The sequence below is a fragment of the Nerophis lumbriciformis genome, linkage group LG19, assembly GCF_033978685.3.
Source record: "Nerophis lumbriciformis linkage group LG19, RoL_Nlum_v2.1, whole genome shotgun sequence".
NCBI lineage: Eukaryota > Metazoa > Chordata > Actinopteri > Syngnathiformes > Syngnathidae > Nerophis > Nerophis lumbriciformis.
The window spans coordinates 32,447,467-32,467,498 of NC_084566.2; the positions used below are offsets into that span (position 1 = coordinate 32,447,467).

Sequence of the window (20,032 nt, forward strand, 5' to 3'; positions counted from 1 at the left end):
GCGTTCACATTTCTTTCTTTTTTTTGCTCCGGGTTAAAACAAACTGTAGTCCGTTTGCTCTGCGAGTACGGGTCGTTTGTGTGAATAAACGTTGTCCAGGATCAAAAGGCTCGGACGAAACACGGTAACGACTGTCTGAGAGAGAGAGGTCTCCGTCTGCCTGCCAGCGAACTCTTGTCTTGAGTGAGGCAAATGGGAGTGCTGACTGGACCAACGAACCAAAACACCAAATGCGAGCGTAACCAGGAAATGCATAGCAACACCCAACAAAAAGCTGAGTGGAAGTCATGAAAAATGTAAGACTGGGCGATATGGCCTTTTATTAATATTTCAATATTTTTAGGCCATGTCACGATACACGATATATATCTCGATATTTTGCCTTAGCCTTGAATGAACACTTGATGCATATAATCACAGCAGTATGATGATTCTATGTGTCTACATTCTTCTTCATACAGCATTAATATATGCTCATTTTAAACTTTCATGCAGAGAGGGAAATCACAACTAAGTCAATTGACCAAAAGTGTATTTATTAAACAGTTATTAAGCAGTGGCACAAACATTCATGTCATTTCCAAAACAGAAAGTGCAAGATTGTCAGAGACATTTTAAAACAAGCTATTAGTGCACTTTTGTGCATGATGTCACTAAGATGACATATCAAAACAACACTAAATTAAAGTGCACTTTTTGTACAGAACGCCACTACAATAGTTTAAAACAAATAAAGTGCACCTTTGTGCATGATGTCACACAAGATATTTCAATAACTGTCAAATAAAAAGTAGCCGCATAATAGGAAATCAAATCGTGTATGTCCTTCGCTATGTGGTAGGTTCCTGCCGACGTTATCTCCTTCTGTTGTTGACTATTTTTTTCATACGGTGTTGATGTGGAAATGGTTGCTTCGGCATTTTGTGGGTGTGGCACCGGCCGAGATGTTGACATGCAGAGTTTCAAGCACTCTTCATTCTCTAGCAGGTGACTTTTCATATGATGCTACCCCTCAAGGTTCTGTGTTGGGCCCCTTATTATTCACTATTTGCATAAATAATCTTGGACAGAATATTCCGAACTCAACTTTCCATTTCTATGCTGATGATACTGTCATATACTGCACAGCACCCACTCCTGCTGAGGCTTTTAAATATCTACAACATGCATTTGACAGAGTACAAGAACAACTTTGCTATCTTCAACTGGTTTTAAATGCAGAGAAAACAAAGTGTATGTTCTTTACCACATCAAAAACTGTAAGATCAGCACTGTGTGAGAACATTTGAACAAGAAATGGGCAACAAATTATGTTAGTATTTGCTTTTTAAATATTTAGGATTTTTAATTGATGACCACTTGAGTTTTAAGGAGCACATTCAGTATGTTGTAAAAAAAAAAAAGGAAACTTTTACTGGGATTTTATTATAGAAACAATTCTTGCTTTTCTTTTACTGTGAAACAGAAATTGGTGGAAACAACCTTTTTACCTGTTATTGACTATGGAGATGTGTTGTACATGAATGCTACTGGTGGTTGTCTCCACAAGCTGGATAGTGTGTACCACGGGGCACTGAGATTCATCACCAACTGCGCTCCCCTTACTCACCATTGTGTGTTATACTCAATGGTTAACTGGACATCTTTATGGGCTCGACGCCTCAATCATTGGTATATTTTCATCTACAAAACAATTCTGGGTATCACTCCATCTTATCGGTCTTGTCTTTTCACAAAGAAACAAGGAAGTCACAATCTTTGTTCAATGAATGTTCTGCAATTTGTCATCCCCAAAGTAAGAACTGAACTGGGCAAGAAAGCATTTAGGTTTTCAGCACCGAAAGCTTGGAATAACCTACAATTGAATATTCATCTTCAAACCCATGTTACATTGAATGAGTTTAAAGCTTCTGTGAAAGAATTGCAGTCTACCTTGTTTGTATGCACATGTGTTATGTGAGCAAGTTTTAATGTTGTAAATTTAAAGTTTTATGTGTTGTTTACTGTTTTTGATGTAACCTTGCTGCTGCCCTCTTGGCCAGGTGTCCCTTGGAAAAGAGATCTTTGATCTCAATGGGATTTTTACCTAGTTAAATAAAGGCTAAATTTAAAATATATATATATATATATGATGCTAATAGCGGGCGACTTTTCATATATGCAAACATAGATTCAATCTAACGAAATATATTAAAGATAACTAAATTAATAGATAAGGTAAAATAAATAACTAAATCATAAAATATACAATAGAATATAACGTAAAAGTAAATAAACACAAGGAATGGGAGTCAAGGGGGGGGGGGGGGGGTCTTCAGCGGTCAGCTCTGTCTAAATTGCGTTACTCGAATCGCTTGGGGTGATGTCAAGCTTGTCCCTATTAAGGTCTAAGAGGGGCCCCCAAGTTTTATGGAAAGATGACACAGATCCTTTCTGCGAGAACCGAAGCTTCTCTAATTGTAGACACCGCAAGACATCTTGTATCCAACTGTTATGGCTTGGCGGAGACACATGCTTCCATTTAAAAAGAATTGTACGCCAGCAGAGTCGTTAACGCAATGACATGGCGAGTGGTTGCAGGTAAACCCTCCACCTGCGGAACGCCAAAAAGAGCAGTCAGCGGGCTGGGTGTTATTGTCCTATTAAATGGAGTTATTTTGGGTGCAACATGAGAATGAAAGCGTTGAAATTAATTTTCGCACAAGTGCTACTTTTTTAAATAATTTTGTAGTCGCTCTATCTATTTTTGGTTGCAATTATTGCACCGTACAGCCCTGCACATCCCCAAGAGAGCCAGCCACCATACCCCTTTCACACTTTCAATTTGTGCACTTGATAGTCTTTTTACATGGCCTATCAAATAGCCTATGTTGGAGCGCCAAACTCAGTTGGGCCGCAGTCTGTGTGAACTGTGTCGTAGTGTGGGGGGCGAGGTTTGATCCAGACTTGAAACGGCCCAAGGTTAATGGCTTCGCTCGTCTGTGCTGGCATGTCCAAAAGCTGGTTGCGAAATGCGGCGGAAGCCAACACGGAGCTGGCAGGTGACCAAATGCCATTGTAATTATAGTCACTGTCCTCGCCTCTTCTCTGGGACACGTTTTGCTTTTCGGTCCTGTCCTGTCCTGTCCTGTGCGTATAAGTGGCTTCAATCGTCAAGTTAATCCATCTGCTGTGACACTATGGCAGAACCATAAATGTCAGCTGACAAAAGGTGGGCACCTGTCTTTGACATCCAGAAAGAGGAATAAAGTGTAGGATTTATACCTCCTATACAAACATGCCAAGTCGTCTGCGCACCACATACTTTTTGTTTCCTTGATTAAGCGATGACGACAGAACTGTAGACTAGTAAACTAGTTTTAAATAGTTTACTTTTACTGTAGTGGCCAAGGAAAACCTTTTGAACTTTGGTGCACATCTATATGGGACGGCGTGGCGAAGTTGGTAGAGTGGCCGTGCCAGCAATCGGAGGGTTGCTGGTTACTGGGGTTCAAGTCAGTTACTGGGGCCCCACCTTCTACCATCCTAGTCACGTCCGTTGTGTCCTTGGGCAAGACACTTCACCCCTTGCTCCTGATGGCTGCTGGTTGGCGCCTTGCATGGCAGCTCCCGCAATCAGTGTGTGAATGGGTGAATGTGGAAATACTGTCAAAGCGCTTTGAGTACCTTGAAGGTAGAAAAGCGCTATAAAAGTATAACCCATTTATCATTTTTTTATTATATAAAGTTCCTGAATTTCCCCCATGAATTTTACATAACGAGAAAAGGCATTTCTTGACAATTTACATTTGGTTTTTGCCGTGATAAATGCATGAATTTCACTGATATCAATATACCGAATCTCATAAGGGGAACATTATCACCAGACCTATGTAAGCGTCAATATATACCTTGATGTTGCAGAAAAAAGACCATATATATTTTTTAACCGATTTCCGAACTCTAAATGGGTGAATTTTGGCGAATTAAACGCCTTTCTATTATTCGCTCTCGAAACATCGGGAAGCAATCCGCCATTTTCTCACTTTCGTCGGTGTGTTGTCGGAGGGTGTAACAACACGAACAGGGACGGATTCAAGTTGCACCAGTGGCCCAGAGATGCGAAAGTGGCAAGAAATTGGACGAAATTTGTTCAAAATACGAGACTGTGGGGAAAGCCGACAAAATGGTCAGTCGTTTGTTCCGCACACTTTACCGACGAAAGCTATGCTACGACAGAGATAGCAAGAATGTGTGGATATCCTGCGACACTCAAAGCAGATGCTGACATCAACTCCAAAACTGGACAGATCAGCTTTCAGGAAAAGAGAGCGGATGAGGGTATGTCTACAGAATATATTAATTGATGAAAACTTTATTCATTACTAGCGGTTTTACGTAAATTATTATACATAAACTGTGTTTACCAATAATTTAGCTTAAAAAATTTTTTTTTTTTCAATCATTCGAGTACATTCGGGTAGTCTTGTGTAATGCAGTATTTTGTGTCTATTTAGGTATGGTTAACCTGAGTGCTGAAATCGTGGAAAAATATATGTTCTTAGCGCGCCTGAAATGTGCTGTCTGCACTCTCAAAGTGCATGTTGTTGCCAAATGTATTTCATATGCTGTAAACCTAGTTCATAGTTGTTAGTAATTATCTTATCAGACAGTGTTAAGCCGCTGAAATCCGAGTCTGAATCCGGGCTAATGTCGCTATACCTTGCTGTTTGTTTGTATTGGCATCACTGTGTGACGTCACAGGAAAATGAACGGGTGTATATAACGATGGTTAAAATCAGGCACTTTGAAGCTTTTTTTAGGCATATTGCGTGATGGGTAAAATTTTGAAAAAAACTTTGAAAAATAAAATAAGCCACTGGGAACTGATTTTTAATGGTTTTAACCCTTCTGAAATTGTGATAATGTTCCCCTTTAACTGGCCCGCAAACACGTGGAAATGATATGTGTCAATAAAGTACCATATTTTTCGGACTATAAGTCGCAGTTTTTTTCATAGTTTGGCCGGGGGTGCGACTTATACTCAGGAGCGACTTATGTGTGAAATTATTAACACATTACCGTAAAATATCAAATAATATTATTTATCTCATTCACGTAAGAGACTAAGATTTCATGGGATTTAGCGATTAGGAGTGACAGATTGTTTGGTAAACGTATAGCATGTTCTATATGTTATAGTTATTTGAATGACTCTTACCATAATATGTTACGTTAACATACCAGGCACGTTCTCAGTTGGTTATTTATGCCTCATATAACGTACACTTATTCACCCTGTTGTTCACTATTCTTTATTTATTTTAAATTGCTGATGTCTATTCTTGGTGTTGGCTTTTATCAAATACATTTCCCCAAAAAATGCGACTTATATATGTTTTTTTCCTTCTTTATTATGCATTTTCCGCCGGTGTGACTTATACTCCGGAGCCATATACTCCGAAAAATACGGCTTAATATTTTCTCACTAAATGTAATTGATTTTTTCATTTTGACAGAAAAAAATATATGTACTGCTTGAAATTAAACTTTAATAGTATCCAATATTGCAACAAATATTACAGTATATAATCATACTTTCCAAACATGTTTAATAAAAATACTTAACTTTACAGCAAAATACCCATCAAATTTATAAAAATGACAATACATTTTACGTTGTTCTTTACAGCATATTACTGTGAATTGAAAAAAACTGCTTCTGTTTTTTGCGTTAAAATTATTTTTGACTGAGCTGCAGGTTTTTGACTGTAAAATCTACGGTTGTTGTTTTTAATGGTGTACTACTGTAAATGGGAAGACGGTACATTTGTTTTTACAGTAGAAAAACTGGCAGCTAAGTTGCCAGAATAAAAATTACTTTTACTGTTTTTCCATTAACAATATAATATTGTAAAAACAATGTCAATTTAACACAACATTTCTGGCAAATAAGAAGTGATACAGTGATACTGTTTTTCCATTTACCGTAAAAAACACTATATTTTACAGTAAAATTTTGTAAATGTAAAGTTTTTACTGTAAAATGGACAGTCTACTTAAAACAATTTATATAATTAATAATGAGATCCAGATGCAAATGTATACATTATTCTCTGTTACAAGCATGTGGCCCTCAATGAAAACCAGTTTGACATCCCTGTTTTAAGTCTTAAAATCCACTTTTATTCTCTGGCTTTTAAATCAGCGTGAATCTTGTGGTCCTTTGTGTTTTTTATTGTTTTATTCTATTTTATTGCTTTCTTTTGTTATTTTTATTCTATTGTAATATGTTTATTGTTTAATTTGAAATGCTTGCCATTTGATTACTTTTTATTGTTTCTTTCTTATGTGCAGCACTCTGGAAACAGTTTTCTTGTTAATCGTGCTATATGAATAAAGGGAATTGGATTGGATAAGTGAGTACACCGCCCACATTTCAGTAACCAATGATGAATGGTAAATCCATGCTGTCATGCAAAATGTACACAGACTACTCTAAAGTACTGTATGCTCAAGCTTCATTTATGTAGTAATATTAGCCCTTTACAAGATATCCTCTAATAATGCGAGCAGAAAAGTGAGGGGTGAGCACCGTTGTAATTGAGGACACGTTTGTAAAATTGAGCTAAAAATGGCCACAGCAACCAATGCCTTGGTTTCGTGCACATGTTGGGTCGTTCACTCTGCAGGTTCCTCATCAAACACACGCAGGTGGGTGTGTGAGAGTTAAGTCACGTGAGAACAAAGCTCCATTACATTGAAGAGCAGAGAGGGTGTTTCCCCCACCCAAACCAACTCTGTGATTCATGCTTCCTCTTGACGTCATTTCCTGCCTGCTATTTGTTTGCTTTTAGCAAGGGCAGTTTGATTGTTAATTTAAAGAAATCCCTATTTGTATTACTACTTACTCTGTATAAACAATGGGAATTCTATGTGATTTAAAAACATGCTGTCTAAGTTCTGCAGTGACTCTAGTTCTATAAAGCAGTGTTTTTCAACCTTTTTTGAGGCAAGGCACGTTTTCTTCATTAAAAATTCCGGAGGCACACCACCAGCAGAAAATGTTAAAAATTAAACTCCACCAAGTCGTCGTGCCTTATTTTGAGTTTGTTGGTGTTTTCCTGTGTAGTGCATTCGTTTTTGTCTTGCGCTGTTATTTTGGTGGCCCTTCCTGTTTTGTTGGTGTTTTCCTGTAGCAGTTTCATGTCTTCCTTTGAGCGCTATTCCCCGCACCTGCTTTGTGTTAGCAAGTAAGGCTATTTAAGTTGTTGCTATCCTTCTTTGTGTGGACATTGATTGTCATGTCATGTACGGATGTACTTTGTGGACGCCGTACGTTTTTGCTGTCGTCCAGCATTTTGTGTCTGTTTACTTGGTAGCCAGTTCAGTTATACTTGTGTTTTGCATAGCCATTCCTATGCTTCATTGCCTTTTCCTTATGTTCATTTTTGGTTTAAACATTTACCTGCATATTGTGATCACAACAAACCATCCTTGTCTCACCCGACACATTCCGACTTTTACAAAGCAATTAACTACCTGCTGCCACCTACTGACATGGAGTATTACGTGGTTACCCTGCCGAGCTCTACACAGCACAGACACTTAGCAACGGCACATTATTTGCAGATTACAATTATTGATTTGAAAAAAATATTTTTGGGACCAATTAGGTGAAGTTGCATAATTTCCCACGACACACTAGACAATATCTCACGGCACACTAGTGTAACTGATCTTGTAACTGTATCGGATCCACACCCAAATGTGTAGTATCAGCCAAAATGTATGTAAAGTATCAAACAACATAAGAATAGGTGCCTGTTACACTTTGACAGAAGTGTGGATAAAACATGTAAAAGAGAACGTAACCAGATGTTAACAAAGTGAACAAGTAGATTAATAATCAATTTTCCCTCATAATTTTGACAAAATAGTAGAATGGGAAATGATGTTACTACATATGTCAGCAGCCAAATTAGGAGCCTTTGTAACCTGACTGCCAAAAGAGACGTTAAGTATGTTTTCTGTTATTTAATGCCAAAAATGTTCTTTGATTGCAATTAAAAAAAAGTGTTTAATGTATCATACAATTTTTTTGTTAAAATAAAGCCAATAACAACTTTATTTTTAAAAATATGCTGGTATTGGGACCGATACAAAATACGTCAGTCAAAACGTTAATCAATCAAACGGTAAATGAAGACTAACTTGAAATCGTTGACACATTGCTACGTCTGTGTGTTTCTTTCCTTGGGCTCTGGCTTTCAAACCGGATAATATTCAGGTCAAGACCTGTACATAGAATATTTTTGGCAGATTTTAAATGATTATTTAGAGGGCTTTGTGGGCGGAATAGACGAGACCCCGTTGACTCAATTGTTAGCATATATTTTTGATATGCATTTATGACTTTGAATGTATACAAAAAAACCGTGTTCTTGTCTGACAGAGATTGTCAATGATAAACAGCACGTCTCTTTCCAATTTTTCTGCGTTTCCAGTATCACAGATCTGTTGATATGTGCAGAGTGCTGACGAGTTCCCCTTATGATGTCAACAGACCCCAAATCAATGGAACTTGCTGAAAACATTTGGAGCGGAATATTCGAAATGGCCAATTGTAATTGTGGCATTTTGAGGCTGTTTAGACGTTATTGTCGCATACTTTGTGGATTGGAAAGACAATTGGATATGGTTTAACGGATACAATAAAACAGAATTCAGCATGTAAAGTCAACTGTTTTTTCATCCTACTGGCACTTTAAATATGACTAGTCGACACTGATTTCATCTCACTGTTTGGAATTACTTATACGGTTGGTTGTGCTTCCAGTATATTTAACAGCAGTGCGGCATATTTTGCAAATATGTGTTAGTTGTATCAGGATGCCCATTTAGTGTTGCCAAACCCTAGATTTGAAGCGTGGAAGTAAATGTTACAAGCTCGGGTTGGGTTGAAATATATCACATTGTCATTTTCTTGTTTTGATGACAAACAAATGCAGTTTAGATTCATGGGGATAAAGGTAATTAAAGTTTGTCATGTTTATGTTCCTTTCTTTTAGGAAAAAGTGATTTTTACTGTCTAAGACAGTGGTTCTCAAATGGGGGTACTTGAAGGTATGCCAAGGTGTACGTGAGATTTTTTTTAAATATTCTAAAAATATCAACAATTCAAAAATCCTTTATAAATATAAATAAAAACCAATGTTTTTTTCCAAATTGTTCAAGAAAGACCACTACAAATGAGCAATATTTTTGCACTGTTATACAATTTAATAAATCAGAAACTGATGACATTGTGCTGTATTTTACTTCTTTATCTCTTTTTTTCAACCAAAAATGCTTTGCTCTGATTAGGGGGTACTTGAATTAAAAAAAATTTCACAGGGGGTACATCACTGAAAAAAGGTTGAGAACCACTGGTCTAAGAGAATGCCTCTCTTTTGCACACAGGTACTGATGAGAGCTAATGAAGGATTGAATTGCACAGTATTCTTACCTTAGTCTTTAAAGGAAAATTTAAGAGCTGCGGAATAAAACTACTTTTATTCTTCATATTTTGAGTTATTTGCAAGTTTTACTACAACAGTAAAGCACACCAGTAAGCCTATGCATTTTTTTGGGATCTCGCCTCCCTTTACTGTGACTCAACTCACTAAGGAAGAAGGATGAAAGAAGTTTGTAGCGGTATAGTTTTCCGCATCGATATACACTATATTGCCAAAAGTATTTGGCCACCTGCCTTTACTCACATATGAACTTGAAGTGCCATCCCATGGAATTGTCCAAAAATGTTTTGGTATCCTGGAGCATTCAAAGTTAATTTCACTGGAACTAAGGGGCCAAGCCCAACTCCTGAAAAACAACCCCACACCATAATTCTTCCTCTACCAAATTTCACACTTGGCACAATGCAGCGTTCTCCTGGCAACCTCCAAACCCAGACTGGTCCATCAGATTGCCAGATGGAAAAGCGTGACTCATCAGTCCAGAGAAGGCGTCTCCACTGCTCTAGAGTCCAGTGACAACGTGATTTACACCAGTGGTCCCCAACCTTTTTGTAACTTCGGACCGGTCAACGCTTGAAAATTTGTCCCACGGACCGAAAGGGGTGTTTGATATTTTTTATTTTTTATTTTATTTATTTATTTTTGTCATAAAAAAATACAATCATGTGTGCTTACGGACTGTATCCCTGCAGATGTAGGAACCAAAAATATTAATAACAGAAAGAAACAACCCTTTTGTGTGATTGAGTGTGAATGAATGTAAATGGGGGAGGGAGGTTTTTTTGGGTTGGTGCACTAATTGTAAGTGTATCTTGTGTTTTTTACGTTGATTTAATTTAAAAAAAAAAAAAAAAGTTTTTAATTTTTTTTTTTTATATTTCTTGTGCGTCCCGGTACCAATCGATCCACAGGCCGGTACCGGGCCGCGGCCCGGTGGTTGGGGACCATTGCTTTACACCACTGCATCCCACGTTTTGCATTGGACTTGTTGATGTATGGCTTAGATGCAGCTGCTCGGCCATGGAAACCCATTCCATGAAGCTCTCTGCGTACTGTACGTGGGCTAATTGGAAGGTCACATGAAGTTTGGAGCTCTGTAGCAACTGACTGAGTAGAAAATCGGCGACCCCTCTCTGTCAGTTTACGTGGCCTACCACTTGGTGCATTTGTTGCATAGGTGGCATCCTATGACAGTTCCACGCTGGAAATCACTGAGAGCAGCCCATTCTTTCACAAATTTTGAAGAAACAAGTCTCCATGTCTAAGTGCTTGATTTTATACACCAGGCCAAGTGATGGACACCTGATTCTCATCATTTGGATGGGTGGCCAAATACTTTTGGCCATATAGTGTATCTTCCTACTCCTATTGGCGATAGTGTCTCATCACTTCCATGTTTTCTGATCCAGGTGCATGATGAACCTGCTGTGCCGGAGCTGTCACAGCTAGTCTGATGCCACACCATGGCCAAACCTGGGAGCGACAGAGATGGAGCCATGGTGGAAAAGCAAGTGGGAAAGAAGGTACGTCAACTTGGTTCAAAGCAGCACACAGAAAACAAGAGTTGTAAATTGGATTGGCAGAGAGAAATGATGTGGTGGCACTGCCCTCATTGTGAAGTTTTAAACACCCTCTTAACTATGGTTGCTTGTACACCAGTAGAAATGTTACCTTTTATTATTCCTGAATTGGCTTTTTCTCAGCTGTTTGGATAAACACATTGTAGTCGTAAACGTCAGAAATATGTTTATCTGGAAATTTCAAGTCAGCGGCTGCTTTAAAAAGAACAATAATTGCTATGTTTATAGCGACCTCAATGAAACACGAGTTGCAACATTCCCAAATGTTTTTAGTGCATTCCATATGTCACAATGTTTTCCAAGTTGGCGCTGTGTGAAAATAAAAGTAATGCAGTCAGTGAACACGTTCCCTCTGTGTCGCCTCCGCTCTTTCCAAAAGCTCAGAGGTTATCTTGACTTTGGAAAGAGCTGGTTGGAAAAGTCTTGCGTCACAGTTTACTTAGTAGTTCTTTGGAAAGGGTTGATCCTGTCACAAGAACGTTAATGGGCTGCCATACTCGCCGGCCGCAAAAAAAGACACTTTGCTTGCTACTAGCAGTATCAGTATTCTAGAGATTGAAAATTGCGGAACACATTCAGCAGGCGAGAGACTTCACTTGAGAGGCTTTTCTTCCCTTTTGAGTTGAAACACCTGCACACTGAGCGCTCATGTGAGCGCTGTCCAAAGATGAGTCATCATAAATTCTCCCTTTAAGAACAATAAATACCAATGGCGCCATATCAAAAAACAATGGAGGCTGTGGCTGTGGCTGTAGGCAACGTCCTGATAAATTCTTTTACGTTGGTTCTACTGCTTCTATGTTGTGGATTGTACTAAACACATGTTTAAGGAGAGCTACATCTTCCTTTCCACTTTGTCCAGGCACTTTGAATCAGTATTAAAGGTAAATCATTTGGTGCTGGTTAGGGATTTTTTCTTCAGTTTCTGCTCCTCTAGGCCGATACCAATAACCAATTACTTTTTTTAAATTGTAACTGTAGTTTGTGCTAGGGCTGGGCGATATGGCCTTTTATTAAAGGGGAACATTATCACAATTTCAGAAGGGTTAAAACCATTAAAAATCAGTTCCCAGTGGCTTATTTTATTTTTCAAAGTTTTTTTCAAAATTTTACCCATCACGCAATATCCCTAAAAAAAGCTTCAAAGTGCCTGATTTTAACCATCGTTATATACACCCGTCCATTTTCCTGTGACGTCACATAGTGATGCCGATACAAACAAACATGGCGCATAGAACAGCAAGCTATAGCGACATTAGCTCGGATTCAGACTCGGATTTCAGCGGCTTAAGTGATACAACAGATTACGCATGTATTGAAACGGATGGTTGTAGTGTGGAGGCAGGTAGCGAAAACGAAATTGAAGAAGAAACTGAAGCTATTGAGCCATATGGGTTTGAACCGTATGCAAGCGAAACCGACGAAAACGACACGACAGCCAGCGACACGGGAGAAAGCGAGGATGAATTCGGCGATCGCCTTCTAACCAACGATTGGTATGTGTTTGTTTGGCATTAAAGGAAACTAGCAACTATGAACTAGGTTTACAGCATATGAAATACATTTGGCAACAACATGCACTTTGAGAGTGCAGACAGCCCAGTTTTCATCAATTAATATATTCTGTAGACATACCCTCATCCGCTCGCAGATTTCTTTGACTTTATCGTTGGAAATGCATCTGCTTTGAGTGTCGCAGGATATCCACACATTCTTGCCATCTCTGTCGTAGCATAGCTTTCGTCGGTAAAGTGTGCGGCACAAACGTCCAATTTCTTGCCACTTTCGCATCTTTGGGCCACTGGTGCAACTTGAATCCGTCCCTGTTCGTGTTGTTACACGACAACACACCAACGAGGCATGATGTCTCCAAGGTACGGAAAACAGTCGAAAAAACGGAAAATAACAGAGCTGATTTGACTCGGTGTTTGTAATGTGTTTGAGAAAATGGCGGATTGCTTCCCGAGAGCGAATAATAGAAAGGCGTTTAATTCGCCAAAATTCACCCATTTAGAGTTCGGAAATCGGTTAAAAAAAAAAAAGGTCTTTTTTTCTGCAACATCAAGGTATATATTGACGCTTACATAGGTCTGGTGATAATGTTCCCCTTTAATATCTCGATATTTTTAGGCCATGTCACGATACACGATATATATCTCGATATTTTGCCTTAGCCTTGAATGAACACTTGATGCATACAATCACAGCAGTATGATGATTCTATGTGTCTACGTTAAAACATTCTTGTTCATACTGGATTAATATATGCTACTTTTAAACTTTCATGCAGAGAGGGAAATCACAACTAAGTAAGTTTACCAAAAGTGTATTTATTAAACAGTTATTAAGGAGTGGCACAAACGTTCATGTCATTTCGAAACAGAAAGTGCAAGATTGTCAGAGACATTTTAAAACAAGCTATTAGTGCACTTTTGTGCATGATGTCACTAAGATGACATATCAAAACAACACTAAATTAAAGTGCACTTTTTGTACAGAACGCCACGACAATAGTTTAAAACAAATAAAGTGCACTTTTGTGCATGATGTCACACAAGATATTTCAAAAAGTGTCAAATAAAAATTAGCTGCATAATAGGAAATCAAATAGTTTATGTTCTTCGCTATGTGGTAGGTTCCTGCGGACGTTATCTCCTTCTGTTTTTGACTATTTTTTTCATACGGTGTTGATGTGGAAATGGTTGCTTAGGCATTTTGTTGGTGTGGTACCGACCTCATTCTCTAGCGGGTGACTTTTCAAATGATGCTACATATTAGCAGTTATTCTACTTTTTGTAGCAACGCTTTTACTTGACATTTTACGGTTGTCTGTTCAACATCTTCCCACTTGAAGCCAAACCACCACCAGACCATTTGTTACCAGATTTGCACCTTCTTTCTCGTATTACCGCTCACACCACTCCACTAGCATCACCGCTAATGTTACCCTTTGTCGCTACCTCTCTGCTCCGTGAGGGCGTATGACAAGTATGTGACGTATGTAAGAAGGTGCGCTTGTTTTATGTCTCTGTGCGAAGGAGAAACACGAAAGAGTGAGAAGAGCCTGTAGTGTAATGCCCGCAGCTAAAAGCAACTGCGTGAGAACGTATACTCGAATATCACGATATAGTCATTTTTGATATCGCACAGAGACAAACCCGCGATGTATCGAGTATATTCTATATATCGCCCAGCCCTAGTTTGTGCACATCTTTCTTTCTGGCATGTGTCTGTGTAGGCTTTCAAAACACTGTTAGGGTTTCCGCTACATGTAAGTGATAGTGGCGCCTGCCACGGCAGAATAAAAGCCGCCTCATCTAAAAAAAATAAAATAAAATAAAAAGTTAGTTTTTTTTAACTGGAAAACAACTTTATCTCATACATTGTATAAATTGCTATAGCTAGCCTGTTTATTATACATCGAAGGTTCGGCCACGGAAAAAAGACACCAACCTGCGGACAGCGTTGTACAAAATATGCAATGTGCAAATATTAAGAGGACAGTGGCAGCTTTTAAGGAGAGTAAAGGCAACTGGAGAAGCAGCGTGACACAAGTGTGACATCAGGTTTTCTTCAGCTCTCGCTGTTGGTCGCAGACATCAGGCAACAAATGTAAAGAGTCTCTAAACGCAAATAATCTCCAATAACACCAGAAAAAGATGCTAGATTTGTTTTGTTTTGTCGTTTAAAAAAAGTTAATAGTCACTAAAAGGATTCGAGAAGTCTGCAGAAACGTGAAAAATTCTCAACAAAATAGGGCTGTATTTTTCGGACTATAAGTCGCAGTTTTTTTCATAGTTTTGCCGGGCTCCATGCGATTTATATATGTTTTTTTCCTTCTTTATTATGCATTTTCGGCAGGTGCGACTTATACTTCGGTGCGACTTATACTTCGAAATATACGGTACTCGATATATCGCGGGTTTGTCTCTGTGCCATATAGTTGTCTTTAGCTGCGGGCATTACACTACAGGCGTTTCTCCCTATTTGTTGTCTCCTTCTCACAGAGACATAAAACAAACGCACCTTCTTACATACGTCACATACGTATACACCCTCGCGGAGCAGAGAGGTAGCGGCATGGGTAACGTTAGCTGTGGTGCGAGTGGTAATACGAGAGAAAGAAGGTGCAAATCTGGTAACAAATGAAGGAAGAATTAATTCCCAAGAAAAACAGCAGCGGTCAATCGTCTGGCGGTGGTTTGGCTTCAAGCGGGAAGATGTCAAACAGACAACCGTAATTTGTCAAGTGTGGGGCAAAAGCGTTGCTACAAAAAGTAGCATTACTGCTAATACGTAGCATCATTTGAAAAGTCACCCGCTAGAGAATGAAGAGTGTTTGAAACTCCGCATGTCTACATCTCCGTTCGGTGCCACACCAGCAACCATTTCCACATCAACACCGTATGAAAAAAATAGTCAACAACAGAAGGAGATAACGTCTGCAGGAACCTACCACATAGCGAAGGACATACACTATTTGATTTCCTATTATGCAGCTCATTTTTATTTGACAGTTATTGAAATATCTTGTGTGACATCATGCACAAAAGTGCACTTTATTTGTTTTAAACTATTGTAGTGGCGTTCTGTACAAAAAGTGCACTTTAATTTAGTGTTGTTTTGATATGTCATCTTAGTGACATCATGCACAAAAGTGCACTCATAGCTTGTTTTAAAATGTCTCTGACAATCTTGCACTTTCTGTTTGGAAATGACATGAATGTTTGTGCTACTGCTTAATAAATACAGTTTTGGTCAATTGACTTAGTTGTGATTTCCCTCTCTGCATGAAAGTTTAAAATGAGCATATATTAATGAAGTATGAACAAGAATGTTTTAATGTAGACACATAGAATCATCATACTGCTGTGATTATATGCATCAAGTGTTCATTCAAGACTAAGGTAAAATATCGAGATATATATCGTGTATCGTGACATGGCCTAAAAATATCGATATATTAAAAAAAGGCCATATCGCCCAGCCCTACAACAAAGTACATTGTACAACAAGCAGCATCCATCCATCCATTTTCTACCGCTTGTCCCTCTCTGGGTCGCGGGCGTAGCTGGAGTCTAACAACAATTGAAAAATAGAGCAAAACGGTATAAAAAATATGTTAACGCTAACACGTACCCTTTTTTTAGCCTCTTCAAAGAAAATATATGCATCATCGCATATTATGCAAATTATATGATGACGACATATTGACCTTGCCCCCACCGCCACAGGTATGTGGGCCATCTGGGGGAAACCCTGGCGCTATAATTAGAGACTTTTTACTCTTAGCTCAGTAATGCATGTTTTTTTTATTGTGATGTAGAATGCCAAAGTATTATTTTCTTTACCTTATTTGTGAAAGAGGTAGCAGCATACAGGACAGTAACAACAGCTCACAGATAAGGTTATTTGCAGTGAGTGTCCTGACTGCTTTTTAGGTTTTTCTGGATACTGCTACATTTTGTGGGCAATGTTGACTAACTTGTTGCCTGATGAGATGCAACACATCCTGTAATATAACCCCTGTAAACTACATGACATCGGAATTGTGTGTTACGACCTGTGGTTCTGCTGTGGTCCAATATTTTGGTACCGATACCAGTACCAAAATGTATATCGACACTTTTTGATAATTTTCGATACTTTTCAGAATATGAAGAATGTCATTGGCTTCATTTTAACAGAGACTCGTACGATACATTAAACATACATTTCTTATTGCACTCAAATATTTTAGAAGATTAAAACAAAAATGAAAAAGCACAAAACCCATAGTGATTTTCTTCTTGCACTATACATATAGCCTGCCATTATCTAGGATTAGGTTAGAATATAATAGAAAGCTTTACTGACATTGTATTAAATGCTTCATGATTTATGGTTGACACTCTTGGTCTGTGCTTGAAGAATACACTAATTAGTAAGTAGTAAAATCAATACAATGGCTACAACTACACAGATAAGACATGTAGCAGGTAAAATACACATTGTTAAAGATAAAACACAAATGAAATGGTGGGAATTTGTTCCAAAATTCAGTCATTTCACTTTCATTAGTTTACGCTACGTGGGTGGTTTGGACTGCTCTAATAATTGCCAACCAGCTGTGTGTGTCTATATGTGCACATCAGGGGAGATAGTTGCGGTAACTACATTACCTGTCAGTCTTTAAGCTTGTGCAGGTTTGAATGCTTTTTATTTAATGTTTGAGTGCAATATAGTCAGGACACCTTTGGTGAGGCATTTTTAAAGCAGCGCAGCACTTCCGTGTTTAAAGCCTCACGTTTGTTGTCTGTTTTGAAGTCAAAATACATCCATATTGCACTTTATGCACCTTCTCTATTAACCAGTAGTATTTCCGTTTTTTTGCCATTCTTCCTCTCCACACTGTTTCTGGTTGTATGCGCTTTGTGGGTGGGCGCTGACACACAGGCGCCTCGGCTCAGCAACGTCACCGCAGCATGCGGATGAAAAAATGAGTCCCGGAATTTTTCAAAGGCAGTATAATACCTTTTTTAATTAATTAGTTCCGCGGTTCTTTGTTAGTTGTGGTGTACCGTACAACTCTAGTATGTACACAGACAGACTAAAGTTAAAGTTAAAGTACCAATGATTGTCACACACACTAGGTGTGGTGAAATTTGTCCTCTGCATTTGACCCATCCCCTTGATCACCCCCTGGGAGGTGAGGGGAGCAGTGGGCAGCAGCGGTGCCGCGCCCGGGAATCATTTTTGGTAATTAACCCCCAATTCCAACCTTTGATGCTGAGTGCCAAGCAGGGAGGTAGTGGGTCCCATGTTTATAGTCTTTGGTATGACTCGGCCGGGCTTTGAACTCACAACCTACCGATCTCAGGGCGGACACTCTAACCACTAGGCCACTGAGTAGGCCACTGACTATTCTTAAGTTGTAAATGTAATCAAGATCAACGTCCCCTCTAAGGTGCGCGCCTGTGCAATTGCGCACTGCTCAATCGTCCTCTGCGCACGGCAAATGTATGCCACGCAAAAAATCAAATAAAAAAAAATAAGCACATAACAATTTTCGACACACGGACACTACAGAGAAAACAGTTTTTGTCATCATTGTTAAAATATTGTAACGTCTGTCGAGACGCTTTGAGGACATGAATTCCATCGATCACTTTACTGAGCAAAACTCTTTATTGTCGGCCATAAACACATCACCAAAACATTAGTAAAACAATGCTATCTAGCAAAACTGGTCATTTTCTGCAGTACAAACCAGACCAAAAGCAACTTTGTTATATCAACAGCAATTGCTCGCTCTTTCTCACTTGCGCCAACACATGCACATATGGCACTTCGCCAGTGATGCGTTTACAGCCACACATAACGTCGGACAATTCCAACACCACACATAAAGTGTCATTCCAGGTCGTTACACTATGATTTACCAATCAAATGTGTGCTTATTCTAGTGTCATTTATTAGGAATCTTAATTTATACATATTAATCATGAAATGCTGTTAGTATATTAAATAAATACTAATAAAAATATATTTTTACAAACAGGAAGTTGCAGGAATGTACACATGATCCCGTGCTTACATCTCATTGTGCAACATGTGAATGTTTTAATGGGAACTAAATGCAATGTCTGAAAGGGGTACAAATTATTTCCAAAGCAGGACCTCCACCCAGACAAACAATACAAGTACACAGTTCATGAAAAACAATATTTTTTGTTAGTGTCATTGTAAGTGGGCCTAAACACTTATATTAGAAAATAATCTCATGGAAATGACTGCTGTCATTTGATTATAATAATAAGAGAATGTTGTCTGTCTATCTGTGTTGGCCCTGCGATGAGGTGGGGACTTGTTCAGGGTGTAGAACCGCCTTCCGCCCGAATGCAGCTGAGATAGGTTCCAGCACCCCCCGCGACCCCGAAATTGACAAGCGGTAGAAAATGGATGGATGGATGGAGATTGAACTTGTTATTTAATCAGGTTTGGGACAGGTGTGCTGCTGGTGTAGCCACAGTGTGCACGTCTGATGTTGCTCACATGGGCTCCACTGAATGCTCAGGGAGTTTTTGCGTTTGCTCACACACATGAACAATTAGAGGGAACATTGATCAAGATGTTTGAAAGTTTTTTTCCAACAATTCCATTTATCTCCTTCCCTCCAACAGTGCAAAGACAAGCTGTCCCCTTTCACTAAAACTCCAAAGTTGGACCGGAGTGAATTGCTGGGAAAGGAAGGGAAAGTTAAGTCTTCCATGAAGCGCAAGCTCTCCTTCACTAGCAGTCCGCCCGGCACGGAGGAGCGAGACTCGGACACTGGTAAGGACTCTCGCCCTTCTATCTTCCTCCTCTTCTTAGTGCTGGCATGTTGACATTGGGGATGGATATCGTTTACATTTGACCAAATCATTACTTTAAAATGGACCGTTTTTTTCACAAATTGAAAACATGCCAATTTATGTAAAAAAAAAAAAAAGGCAATAACTTTTTTATTCTTTACAATTTGAAAAACAGTCATGTTGAACAGACTTGTAATTTAGATACTTTAATTCTATTAACTGTGTAATACTTTCAAATATAATACATTTAATCCACAACAAATTGTCATATATTCCAGCAGTACAGAATATAGAGAATGTGCAAAAATGCCTTTTGAGTTCAAATGTTGATGTTCATAATTCCAGGTGTTTGTGAATTCATTTATCTCACCGTAACTGTCATTGGTGCATGAGTGGGTGTTGTTGGGGGCTGCTGCCTAGCGCTGTGGTACTCGTAGTGTTATGAGGGATGATGTTAACGTGGTGTTAGTAAAGTTTAAAAAGAGCGTCGAGACTGTGTGCTTTTGTTGGGACGCCACATTACTTGAAAGAGGTTACTCATACAAAATCACCATAAAGCACTTGTGCTTCTTTTCTGGGTCTGTTTACCACCGTTTTTTTGGCACCTTTGCCATTATGGAAC

General features: G+C 38.8%; 1 protein-coding gene across 2 annotated transcripts in view; it reads left to right on the top strand.

The window, feature by feature from the left end:
• Window positions 1–20,032, top strand: part of ankrd12 (ankyrin repeat domain 12) — an 81,101-nt gene that overhangs the window by 36,703 nt on the left and 24,366 nt on the right. For both annotated transcript variants that reach the window (XM_061978909.2, XM_061978910.2), the window contains exons 2-3: window positions 10,907–11,020; window positions 19,240–19,390. In XM_061978909.2, the coding sequence (XP_061834893.1) occupies window positions 10,961–11,020; window positions 19,240–19,390 (211 nt within the window). In that variant the 5' untranslated portion in view covers window positions 10,907–10,960. The remainder of the gene's footprint in view (window positions 1–10,906; window positions 11,021–19,239; window positions 19,391–20,032) is intronic.